The sequence below is a fragment of the Pocillopora verrucosa genome, chromosome 14 (assembly GCF_036669915.1).
Source record: "Pocillopora verrucosa isolate sample1 chromosome 14, ASM3666991v2, whole genome shotgun sequence".
NCBI lineage: Eukaryota > Metazoa > Cnidaria > Anthozoa > Scleractinia > Pocilloporidae > Pocillopora > Pocillopora verrucosa.
This window is the reverse complement of record NC_089325.1, coordinates 12,764,317-12,777,121: the sequence shown is the minus strand read 5'-3', so window position 1 is coordinate 12,777,121 and position 12,805 is coordinate 12,764,317. Positions and strand designations below refer to the sequence as shown.

General features: G+C 40.3%; 2 protein-coding genes and 1 non-coding gene across 3 annotated transcripts; 1 reads left to right on the top strand and 2 right to left on the bottom strand.

Annotated features, from left to right (window-relative positions):
- The first annotated feature begins 3,318 nt into the window (after nucleotides 1–3,318).
- Trnaw-cca (transfer RNA tryptophan (anticodon CCA)) lies at nucleotides 3,319–3,390 on the top strand. The gene has a single exon. It is a non-coding gene; the product is annotated as a tRNA-Trp (tRNA).
- A 3,443-nt stretch (nucleotides 3,391–6,833) lies between these two features.
- On the bottom strand, nucleotides 6,834–8,637 carry LOC131782382 (SPARC-like). The gene is made up of 4 exons (XM_066161738.1): nucleotides 8,442–8,637; nucleotides 7,726–7,955; nucleotides 7,319–7,496; nucleotides 6,834–6,871 (listed from the first exon to the last, which is right to left on the bottom strand). Exons 1-4 carry the CDS (start codon nucleotides 8,635–8,637, stop codon nucleotides 6,834–6,836), a joined length of 642 nt encoding a protein of 213 aa, XP_066017835.1.
- LOC136278243 (mucin-22-like) lies at nucleotides 8,538–12,701 on the bottom strand. Its single transcript, XM_066161737.1, is given in 5 exon segments — nucleotides 8,538–8,678; nucleotides 8,892–10,542; nucleotides 10,598–10,799; nucleotides 10,801–12,606; nucleotides 12,663–12,701. Coding segments are annotated over 4 exon segments (3,636 nt in total). The 3' UTR covers nucleotides 8,538–8,678; nucleotides 8,892–8,953.
- Between the last annotated feature and the right edge of the window lie 104 nt (nucleotides 12,702–12,805).

Sequence of the window (12,805 nt, the reverse complement as noted above, 5' to 3'; positions counted from 1 at the left end):
AAGAAGACTTTATATAGAACGTTAGTGTCTGCGGTATATGCTTTTTCAAAGTACAGTATTCCAAATAGTGTTGCTCATAATTATATGCCTAACCTTGTCGAAGCCCCCCACCAATTGAAAGCTTCTTTAAATTACTGTAACATAATTTGATTTTATCAACTTGGTTAATAATATAAATTGGCCACCGTAAAGAGTTTCCAAGGCTGGCATTCAGTCTATCGTGAGCCTTTCGTTTGAGCGAATGAATCCTTCTTCACTCTGATATAAGGCTAATTAATTAACATTCAAAACGTCAGGCTTAGAAACTCTTTATGGTGGCCAATTTACATTAACAACTCAGTTGATATATAAAGAATCCCAAGATATGGAATTCCTATTCCAGTGTTTAACTCTAGAGATATCGAGTTGAAGACGAGAAGAGAGGTCAAATACCAGCAAGCCACGTACTTTTATTATTATTATGTTTAAAACATAAACACTATAGGCCTTTATTTACTAGAAAATTCGACCTTAATAAAAAAGAATGATCCACAATCCAGGGTGAAAAGTCGTAACGTGGGCAGGAGATGAGGCTCAAGATGAAAAGATGCGTAGAACTATTACAAAAACCAACAATGGGTGTAACTTGTAACTCACAAAATGCTATAATCCTGGAAAATTTCTTTAAAAGACCTTGGATTAAGAATGGCGAACGCTTTGCTATTTGCTCAGTCATCAGCCTGACAGTGCAAAAGGCGAGTGACGTGTCAGGTCTGTCAGCCGGCATAGCGATATCGAGCAAACGTAAAAATTATCGTAATTTTACACAAGTCCAGTTACGGCTTTTTTTAGGGCTGGAAAAGTTTTTGCAATACCGCAGTTACTTCATACATTAATAATGTTTTTGTCTTCAAAATACGCTTTCTCAAGGCCGGGAGTTTGCCTATAATTGTATTCCTAAACTGATCGAAGTTCCTTACCAACTGAACAGTTTTAATTGCTGTAATTGTGTGTACTTTGAGTACAGTAAGCCATTTCATTTTGACAATTTGAGGTTTCTTTACCTAAAATTTCAATTAATTACGCTTTAACAGATAAAAAAGACATGCATTATTACTTCGTTAAGCTAGGTACTTGCTTTTCGAATAGTGCATAAATGACGTCTTAAATATGATATGATTTTGAGATTTTTATGTGCGTTTACCAGCGACTGATTATGAATTTATGAACACTTACGTTGTACAGAATTAAATGTGTCTAACTTTTGTTATTTATTTGAAAGACAGCACTTGTAATAATTATACTTAACGCAAAAGTGAACATATTACCGATATGCGAGCCACGGATAATAAACTTCGAGCTGGGTTGAAAACAAACCACGGATGGATTTTAGGTGAGGCAGTAAATTTATACAATACAAGAAATGTTATTGAAGAATTATGCAAATTATTCTTTAAAAAAAATTTAAAATACTGGTCTTTCTCTAATTTAAAACACACAAATAAATACAAAATTTTCGAAAGAGAAAGTTCTTTTGGAAAGAGATTTGTACTTGCAGAATAAAATTGTTGCTCTCGTTAATTTCGTTTGCATGGACACAGTCTTTCACTGCATTCCGTCAGCTTTATCTTTTAGCTTTATAATTTTGTCCATTTCAGCTAACCGTACCATTTTCGTGCAGTTGAGTCGTTTGAATGCGACCGTCAGATTCACAGGGAACCCCAAAAAATTTAAATCAAACGGCAATCTCAGTTTGCAATTCGCTTGAACCGTTATCCCTTGATATCAACAACATCAATGCCATGTCAATGGAGGAAGCAGCCAACAACACAGACATGCTGCACACAGAGCGGCGAAAAGACCATCATCTCTTTGACGAAAGGCCGGTTGATCTTCATAGATGAATACAGTAGTTTGTGGCGCAACCATTGGATATGCCTGGTATGGCTGGCTCGTGTAGACTTCTGTATTCGGCGGAGGGAATTCCCTTTGGAAGGGAATTCCGCTGTCGTTGGCTGGGTAGTAATGTGGCGGTTGAAACGAAGGTTGCTGGTAGTAACTCATTCTTAGTTTTAAGTTTTACTGCCGTGAAGAAATTGCAATACTGTGTTAAAAATTTGTTAGAAGGCTAAATGTTGTTTGATATTCCTTTAGCGCTGCGAACACACGTTCGGTTTGTATTTCAATGCGCGCAGCGAAAAATAATAAAAATATCGAATTGATTTCACTCCATCGACGACTCTACATTTGTTTCCGGTTTTTGGGGAAGCAAAACCAATTCCTTCAAAGGAACTTTTATCTGCAGTTTTAAAGTCTCGCTTGAAAGATTTTTTCCCAGGAACTTGACACGCACGTAATACACCAGGGTGAGTAATATTTTCTGTTTGTGCAGGGAACTCCTTTGCTCAGACCACTAATTTGTGCTGCCTCCAGGGAACGATACTCAGATGAAAGAATTTGATGAATAATATTTTCCCACTCAGGTGAGAAGGCAACCTGCGAACGATCGTGATTGGTTTCGACGGAGAAGACTTGCAGTGGAGCGGTAGAATTCTGCTCGGCGATAACAAACACCGCCTTGGCCTTCAAGCTTTGCCCCTATTCCTCTGTCTTTTCGTTTGGTTGAAAATTTGCCAAGAAAAGGAAGCTTGAGAGACGCCACAAAAACGGGTAACAACAAGATCTATGCATATTTAATGAGCGGTAACACAATGTTAGGTAAATGGCTCGTTATATTATTACTACACCGATGTTTTCTTAATGACATGTTATGGGCTTTTTGATGTCTGGCAAACAAACCATCATTTAAATGACACCAAGTGTTCGCCACAAGAATTTAATTTATTTTCTCTCTTTCTATTGAGCTAAACAAAGAACCAAAATATTAAACCTGTTCTAATAGCGATTCAAGCTTGCCAGAAGATCAAAACCTAAAAACCTGTTGCTATGACATTTTCATCTTCTTTGTTCTGTTCACGGAAAGTAAAAATATGTTGATAAATAATTGAGATAGTGAATATTAGCTGATATCATGGCTAGAACCAGTTAGTGCATTCCTAGTTTCTTTGCATTTCGCGAACATTTTTGTTTTCGTTTGTAAATGGAAAATTTATTCAGATTTCAATTCGTGTCCACCTGCAGCTGGTGGTTGTTGAAAGCAATTTTAAATAGTCGCAAAATACACTTTTCCCCCGAATATTACGAGTTAATACAAACGAAAACAAGTTACCCATAACTGGATCAAACGTTAGTTGATAGTGGAAAATGGACAAACCATAGAAATATTGTATCATTTTAATGAGTTTAAATATATAAATTTCACCTATAATCTTCGCGTGGGACTCCGTGGCGCAATGGTAGCGCGTCTGACTCCAGATCAGAAGGCTGCGTGTTCAAGTCACGTCGGGGTCACTGAAATTTCTTTTCTATTTTTTTTTTTATCGAGAAATACCAGTTTTCATTTGGCCTCACAAAGAATCGTTTTAGAGAATCGTTTTTCACTTCCTTCTCTCTCTTAAGGCTTCATGAAACATAATTTACGCACCAACAAGTAGGCAGGTCGCAAAGAGTTTTTTCCACGGTTTGTGTTTTGGCCCACAACTGTTACGACAAAACCGAAAAGCTCACGGCAAAACCAAAAGCCTTTTGGTTTAGCCGTGAGCTCTTTAGGATTGCCATGAAAGTTGTGGGCCACTGTAGTTTTTCCTCAACAAACATTTCCAAAAATCTAACAAAAACTAGACAAGTCAGGAGCAAATCACGCTTCATTACGCGGCGCTTGAACGAGGTAAGGAGATTATCCACTAAATTAACGAGTTTTTTGCTTATCAGTAATGTAAACGTCTGCTATTTAAACTAAAAGCTTCTCACGCGAGAGTGGATTATTTCCTAGACATCTTGGGTTGATAACACACTCTTGTTTTCAAGCTTAGTATCACGTGCGGTTTTCGACAAGGCATATTAATCTTCCGTGTGTTGCCAATAATACTGAATAGGACTTGGCCAGTATGTCCCGGAGACATCTAACATCATACTATTCTAAAACCAAGACACATTCCCAAACGATCGATTGCTTACGCCATTGTTTTCTTTATCCTGTCTGCGTAGGGAGGTATTGGGCTGTACGGAAATCTTGCCAGCGAGCAGGGGAGGGGAGGGGGTTTAAGGGGACTTATCGTGACCTCTTCAATTTATCAGATGCAAGCTTTCGAGCACACGGATGACGTTTTTGGTTGTTTTAAAATAAAAGTGCAGAAAGATTGAGTGAGTAAGTAAAGAATGATAGTTAGTTTAACAACTAGCAAAATTACTCTTTTATAGTTCTTGAGCTTGGGGAAGTGAGTGGGAAGTCTTGAGATATATGTCTTCTCCCTGTAATTCCAAGGCCTTACGCAGTGATCTCAAATCTTATTTTTCTTTTTTCGTAAACTAGTATGAATTGTTGAAATGCTGTTAGCTGCAGATAAAAGCTATTGGTAGCGTTCCTGTAACTTGACATTTCTTGACATAGAGCATCAAGAGATTTAGGTGATTTGGTGATTGGGATGAGATTTGATTGGGCGAGGCTGTGCAAAACATATCCCATTCCCTTAGTTTGTGTATGCCTTCCCGCCAGGCTCATAAAATGTTTAGACAAATATAAGCTATATCTATACCAGCTGACTGGTATAGATATAGCTTACATTAGAATAGTTGATGATCATGCATCATCAACTTGGCCTTGTTAAACCAAGTTGTCAAATTTTCCCAGTTCACCTTTTTCCATCAGACCTTTTAAATCTTAACCTACCCCCCTCCCCATTCCATAACATTAAACACCAGAATCTCTGTTTTCCCAATTTTCTCTTCTTTTTCATTCTCCCCCACCCCCCTTTCCCTGATGACAAATCTCAGTTGTAGCATAATTGACAATTTTATTCACTTTTCTGCTTAAGGTGGTTCTTAAATAGCACATAGATATTTGCAAGGCAAAACTAAATTTGTTTTCACTATTTTCCTGCCATCCAATCAGGGTTAGGAGGCTAAATTTTAAGTCAATAATTGGTCCTGAAAATTACTACTGGTACTACATTTTTCGCACTAGGAGTGCCTTTGAAATATAGTATATTCAAGTAGCTTTCCTCTATTGATATAGAAAATTTTCCTAATATATTCCTCTAAAAATCACATGGTCATATCAACTCAATGGCTACAGCATGGTTTAATGAGTTTAACAGAACAAAAGCAAAGCAGCTATGAAACCAGGTGTCAAAGGCATATTAATATTAAACCACAAAATTCGGTTTTGAATGCAGGCACCCCTGGTGTTTTTTTAATTTAAGCTAGACACTTTATTTTAGAACAAGCTTCCAAAAGAACTACTATCAAAGATACTAGTTGCTTCTAGAACATTGCGGCCACCTACTATCCTCCTGATTCAGCTTTGAAATCCCTATAAAGTGTTCAGGGGGGACACAAGGGCTTTAACTCCATGGCCTTAAAGCTCCCCACCTCTTCAAGTCCCATACTTGATTGACAAATCTTACTTCTCCTTATAAAAATATCTTTTATCCCACAAACTGATTTGCAATAAAACAAGCACATCAGCTAGAGGGTGTTATCTATCCAGGAAAACACCAAATTTTCTTTGCTACATTACTAGGAGAGGAAATATTGAATCAGGTCTATTGTGTTTGAGGGTAGTATTCCCTATTCAGTAACATTATCTGATGTATACTCATTTTTAAAACTGTATGAAATAAGCAATGGCTATTCAAAATCCACATCCAGTAACAACATTTTAATATCCTGGATTTTGAGGTCCAGGCATACTGCCAAAACAGCAGAATGTGTATTATGAGACTGTCATCACTAGACCTCTTTCACAAAAGAGAAAAAATAATATCATGCACATGAGATATAAATATTATATCTCCCATGCTTCCTTAAATTGCAACAGCTCCTACTTAATAATTAATATTTGTCCAGAAGATTTGAATTCACTGAAATGGAATCATTCTCAAGTCTATCCTTGTAATTTAAAGTATTTAATCTCAAGAACTTTTTTGCATATTTCTTTGTGGCAACCAACTAAGAGCTTGGTGCTTCTTCCTTAAGGTGCAGATACTGTGAAGATATGAGCACACCTCATTTCTAAGGCTTCTGCACCATAAAATAATCACAGCTTCATTTTTAATACACAAAAGCTCTCAAAGAGAACCAACTGGCCTGACAGTGTTTTGAAGGCTGAGGGAGGGAGGGGGGGGGGGGGGGAAAGGGGAGTAGCATTGCATGTCAGGCCAGCACTTCCTGATTGAGTGATGAGAGACAGAATATCAACTAGAAATTTAAAATAGATTCACTGGCCATTGGAATTATTTGACATATGCTTGTATCCTGACTCATCAGTCCAAAAATGATTACAGCATAATCCTAAAAAGCCATTAGAAAAAGCATCGCAAATTCTATTTATATTATGAAGTACTATGAAGTCGTAGTTACTGTGCTTAGTTTAAAAATATAACGTAACTTAGGGATATAAGAAATTGAATGAAAAAGTTATCGTTTTGAACTTTAGATATCTACTCACAATCCAAACATAACGGCAGAGGAAGAGTTGCTTTGACACTTCACCGAGCTGAACACTTATAGAAAGCTCCATTTTAACCAAACCTGTTACTCTAAACACTTTCATCGAGAGAAATATACGGACGTGACTTTCGTCATTACTCGCTAAGATTTCGAACTTTCCTCGCCTGCCGTGGTAACGTTCATGTTGCAACGAATTAAAGCATTCTAAAGCGCTGAGCGATAGTTGGTTGTGTTATCAATTAGTTATTATTATTATTATCATTATTGTTATTAATTATAATAAGTTAGCTGTCTATTTCTTCGTCTTCTTCTACTGCATTTTCTGAAAAAAAGAAAAACGGTTCTTTAAATTTAAAAAAAATTTTGAGTCTTATGAACCGTACAGTTTTGAATTGGTCAAGTGCGTTGTCCCACTCAAACTACCTCTCTATAACAGAGTTAGTAAATTTGTGAGCCCAGAATCAAATGCGCGAGCGTACTTTATACTCTCGTTGTACTCGCTAAATTTTGAGCGAACGCAACGAATTTATTCTTTAACAATATTACCCTAACCTTATCAAAAGTCGTTCAACATCAGCTGTGTGTTACGCGCTTTTTGTCATCTCCAAACTTGGTACAAACTTCATGCAATGATATACGCACACTGACGTATGAATCAGTTGTTAATTTGCGTGCAACTGACTAGTTGTCTAGTTAAGTTTTAGGGGGACTGTCCACTAAAGAGGTTACGGGTTTAGCTGTGTGATCCTTGATTTACAAAAATACTTACCAACATACTTGAAGGAGTCAAACCATTCCTTTTTGTTAAGCTTGTGATCCCCGTCCAAGTCAGACGAAATCATGAACCCAAACAGGCATTCCTCGTGAGGAATATGCGCCATCATAGCATCAACTTCACCTTTATCTAGAAAGCCATCTCCGTTTGAATCGATGTCGTCAAATTGGAACTAGGGGAGGTGCACACATGATTAACATTCTGATAATCGAAGAATGGTTCAGAAAAAATTAAAGCGTTGCATAAATGACATAAATTACTTCAACACTGAGACTACCAAAGGCATATACAGGGTAGTTTTCAACTGAGTCTAAAGCCTAACCCGCCAATGCGTAACACAATGGTCAAAATACATAGAGCGCGAACAATTTACATTCATCTGAACTCGATTCTATTCTTACCGTCAATATTTCTGTTTTCTCTAACGATGTAAATCCAAGCAGCCTTGCCTGGTTGACAAGACCTTCAAGATCAAGGGATGCTGGATCATCACTGTCATAAATTTCTTTATTTATCATTGCCCATTCTAGGAAGCGTTCTGCAAACTGTAGAAGTTCTTCCTCGGTACATTCATTGATTGGAACGAAGGACTCGTCGACCAGTTTTGAGATCTGCTGACCCTTTGCATACGCTGAAAATGGTAAAAATAAAATATGTACCAGGTTTGTACAACTGTAGTTGATTACAGGTAAAACGTATGCAAAGAGTGACAAATAATGTTAACTGCATTGCGCCTAACAGTAAGGTCAACGAGACCTCTCTATTTTGGTTTAGCGGTTGTTGATTCCTTAATTTGTCCCGAGCCGTGTGCTTCACGTCCGGTACAGAAAATAGGATAAACGCTGCTTGTATTTTTGTGCAAATCTCGATTGAGAGTTGGATCGCCAAAATTAAAATTGACATGATAACAACCATACTAAAGAAGAAATAAAACACGAAGCTAATGATTATCTCCTTCAAACAAAAAAGTGCGTGAAGTGCGAGAAAAAGTGAACCACCATGTGAATATCGGTTAACCGTTAGCACCTGCTTTCTTGACCAATCACAGAACGAATTCAGTCAAAATTACTCAATCGGAAAGTAGAATTATACTATTTATGTTGGATTAATCGAATACCTTCACATCGTCCACGGTGCCTCACAGCAACGTTGATCTGCATCCTACAGGCGTGGCGATGAACCTCGCACAGGTTGTGATAATCTTCCAGAAACACAGAGCAGTGGGGATCGGGATCGTCATTGCATTCAGTTGGACAGTAACATTCGGGTGATTTATTTTCGACAATGCGGCACATCTTTCCATCCTCGCACATAGTCCCCTTACATTGCTCTGTTCCGTTATCTGTTTTGTTGCCTTCAAAAGTGATAAACACATTTGGGGATTACGAAGTAGGTTTTCATTCTTTAGAAGTTTTTGCGTGGAGATTTAAGCATGATATGATAGAACATGACCTTTGGCTACCATTGCTTATAACATTGAGGTATATCATATACCTTTCTTAACCCCTCTAAGAGATTATCAAGTCTTACCCTTGCTAAACTAATTATACACAAATATAATACTTACCACCCTGTTCACCTCTGCCGATTACAGCTGTGCCATTACCATTCTCAATACCATTTCCATTCTCAGCTCCATGACTGTCTGTGATATCCACAGTTGGCTTTGGCGAAGTAACACTTTTTGTGGTGCTGACAGTGGTTGGTGAAGCTGTTGTTTTTTTCCTCAGTTGGTGTAGCTGTTGTTTCTTCCTTAGTTGGTGCAGCCGTTGTTTCTTCCGCAGTTGGTGTAGCTGTCGTTTCTTCCTCAGTTGCTGCAGCCGTGGTTTGTTCCTTAGTTGGTGCAGCTGTTGTTTCCTCCTTAGTTGGTGCCGTCGTTGTTTCTTTTTTAGTTGGTGAGGCTGTTGTTTGGTCTTCAGTTGGTGCAGCCGTTGTTTCTTCCTCTGTTACTACAGGTGTTGTTTGTTCCTCAGTTGGTGCAGCCGTCGTTTCTTCCTCAGTTGCTGCAGCCGTGGTTTCTTCCTTAGTCGGTGCAGCTGTTGTTTCCTCCTTAGTTGGTGCCGTCGTTGTTTCTTTTTCAGTCGGTGAAGCTGTTGTTTGGTCTTCAGTTGGTGCAGCCGTTATTTCCTCCTCTGTTGGTGCAGCTGTTGTTTGTTCCTCACTTGGTGCAACTGTTGTTTCCTCCTCAGTTGGTGCAGCCGTTGTATCTTCCTCAGTCGGTGTAGCTGTTGTTTCCTCCTTAGTTGGTGCCGTTGTTGTTTCTTTTTCAGCCGGTGAAGCTGTTGTTTGGTCTTCAGTTGGTGCAGCCGTTGTTTCCTCCTCTGTTGGTGCAGCTGTTGTTTGTTCCTCACTTGGTGCAACTGTTGTTTCCTCCTCAGTTGGTGCGGCAGTTGTATCTTCTTCGGTCGGTGTAGCTGTCCTTTCTTCCTCAGTTGCTGCAGCCGTGGTTTCTTCCTTAGTCGGTGCAGCTGTTGTTTCTTCCTTAGTTGGTGCCGTCGTTGTTTCTTTTTCAGTCGGTGAAGCTGTTGTTTGGTCTTTAGTTGGTGCAGCCGTTGTTTCCTCCTCTGTTGGTGCAGCTGTTGTATGTACTTCACTTGGTGCAACTGTTGTTTCCTCCTCAATCGGTGCGGCCGTTGTATCTTCCTCAGTTGGTGCAGCTGTCGTTTGCTCCTCAGTTGGTGCAATTGGTGTTTCCTTCTCAGTTGGTGCAGCCGTGGTTTCCTCCTCTGTTGGTGCAGCCGATGTATCTTCCTCAGTTGGTGCAGCTGTCGTTTGCTCAGTTGGTAAAGCTGTTGTTTGGCCCTCGGTTGGTGCAGCTGTTGTTTCTTCCTCAGTTGGTGCAACGGTTGTTTTTTCTTCTGTTTCTGCCTTTGTTGTTTGTTTTTCAGTTGGCGAGACTGTTGTTTCTTCCTCAGTTGGTGCCGCTGTTGATTCTTTATCAGTTGGTGAAGCTGTTGTTTGGTCTTCAGTTGTTGCAGCTGTTGTTACTTCCTCAATTGCTGCCGCCGTTGTTTGTTTTTCAGTCGGTGAAACTGTTGTTTTCTCCTCAATTGGTGCGGCCGTTGTATCTTCCTCAGTTGGTGCAGCTGTCGTTTGCTCCTCAGTTGGTGCAATTGGTGTTTCCTTCTCAGTTGGTGCAGCCGTGGTTTCCTCCTCTGTTGGTGCAGCCGATGTTTCTTCCTCAGTTGGTGCCGCTGTTGATTTATCAGTTGGTGAAGCTGTTGTTTGGTCTTCAGTTGTTGCAGCTGTTGTTACTTCCTCAATTGCTGCCGCCGTTGTTTGTTTTTTCAGTCGGTGAAACTGTTGTTTCTTCAGTTGGTGCTGCAGTTGTTTTTTCGTCAGTTGGTGCTGCAGTTGTTTTTTCTTCAGTTGGTGCCGCCGTTGTTTCTCTTTCAGTTGGTGAAGCAGTAGTTTGGTCTTCAGTTGGTGCAGCTGTTGTTTCTTCCTCACTTGGTGCCGCCGTTGTCCGTTGTTCCTTCTTCAGTTGGTGCAGGCGTTGCTTGTTCCTCAGTTGGTGCAACTGTTGTAATTTCTTCAGTTGGTTCCGCCGTTGTTTCTTTTTCAGTTGTTGCAGCTGTTGTTTCTTCCTCAGTTGGTGCGACTGTTGTTATTTCTTTAGTTGGTGTCGCCGTTGTTTGTTTTTCAGTTGGCGCAACTGTTGTTTCTTCCTCAGTTGGTGCAACTGATGTCATTTCTTCAGTTGGTTCCGCCGTTTCTTTTTCAGTTAGTGCCACTGTTGTTTCTTTTTCAGTTGGTGAGACTGTTGTTTGGTCTTCAGTTGGTGTAGCTGTTGTTTCCTCCTCACTTGGTGCAGCTGTTGTTTCTTCCTCAGTTGGGGCAACCGTTGTTATATCTTCAGTTGCTGCCGCCGTTGTTTGTCTTTCAGTCGGTGCAACTGTTGTTTCTCCCTCAGTTGGTACAGCTGTTGTTTGTTCCCTAGTTGGTGTTGTTGTTGTTTCTTTTTCTGTTGGTGCAAGTGTTGTTTGTTCCTCGGTTGGTGCTGCTGTTGTTTCTTTTGCAGATGGTGAAGCTGTTGTTTGTTCTTTAGTTGGTACAGCTTTTATTTCCTCCTCAGTTGGTGTAGCCGTTGTACCTTCTTTTGTTGGTCCCGCCGTTGTACCTTCTTCAGTTGGTGCTAGCGTTGTTTGTTCCTCAGTTGGTGCAATTGTTGTTTCCTCCCCAGTCGGTGCCGCCGTTGTTCCTTCTTCAGTTGGTTCCGCCGTTGTTTCTTTTTCAGTTGGTGAAGCTGTTGTTTGGTCTTCAGTTGGTGCGGCTGTTGTTTCCTCCTCACTTGGTGCAGCTGTTGTTATTTCTTGTGTTAGTGCCGCCGTTGTTTCTTTTTCAGTTGGTGAAGCCGTCGTTTGGTCTTCAGTTGGTTCTAATGTTGTTTGTTTTTCAGTTGGTGCAGCCGTTGTTAGTTTCTCAGTTATTGCGGTTTTTGTCATTTCCTCAGTTGATACGGCCGTTGTTACTTTTTGAGAAGGTGCGGGTGTTGTTAGTTCTTCAGTTGGTGCAGGTGTTGTTTCTTCCTCGGTTGGTGCAGCTGTTGTTTGTTCGTCAGTCATGGTAACTGTTGTTTGTTCCTCAGTTAGTGCAGCTGTTGTTTTTTCCTCGGTTGATGCAGCCGTTGTTATTTCTTCGGTTGGTGCAGCTGTTGTTTCTGCCATGGTTGGTGCAGTCGTTGTTTGTTTCTTAGTTGGTGCAGCTTCAGTTGTCTCCGCAACACGTTCAGCTGTTGTTACCTTCTCAGTTACACCTATTGTTGTTGTTCCCTCAGCTGGCACAGTTGTTTTTCTTTCCTTGGTAGGTGCAGCTGTTGTTGCTTCCTCAGTTGTTGTAGCCGTTGTTTCTTTCTCAGTAGGTCCAACTGTCGTTATTTCCTTAATAAGTTCACCCGTTGTTGCTTCCTCAGTTGCCGAAGGCGTTTTTGCTTCCTCAGTAGGGGAAGGTGTGCTTGTCTCCATCACAGGTTCAGCTGTTATTTCCTCAGTTGCCACAGCACTTGTCATTCCCTGAGTTGGTGCTCTTGTTGATTCTTTCTCAGTAGGTGCAGCCGTTGTTATTTCCCCAGTAGTTACAACTGTTGTTCTTTCCTTGGTAGATGCTACTGTTGTTTTCTCCTCAATAGGTGCAACTGTTGTTACTCTCTCAGGAGGTCCTGCTGTTATTACTTCCTCGGTTGATGCAACTGTAGTTACTCCCTTAGTAGGTGTTTCTGTTATTGCACCTCCAGTAGCTTTGACTGAGGTTGTTTCATCAATAGGTGCAGCTGTTATTACTTTCTGAGTGGTTGCAGCTGCTTTTTTCGTTACCTCTGTGGTTTCTTGCACTAAAGTACTTGGCTTGGCTGTCGAAGCCAGTTCCTGGCCTGATACATCGGGAGGAGGAAACAGTTATAACGGCCAATATTGCTCCTGTAGTTTGGATAGCTGATGTTGATGCAATACGTGTTGCCTTGCTAGTAGTTCTAATTGTTATTGC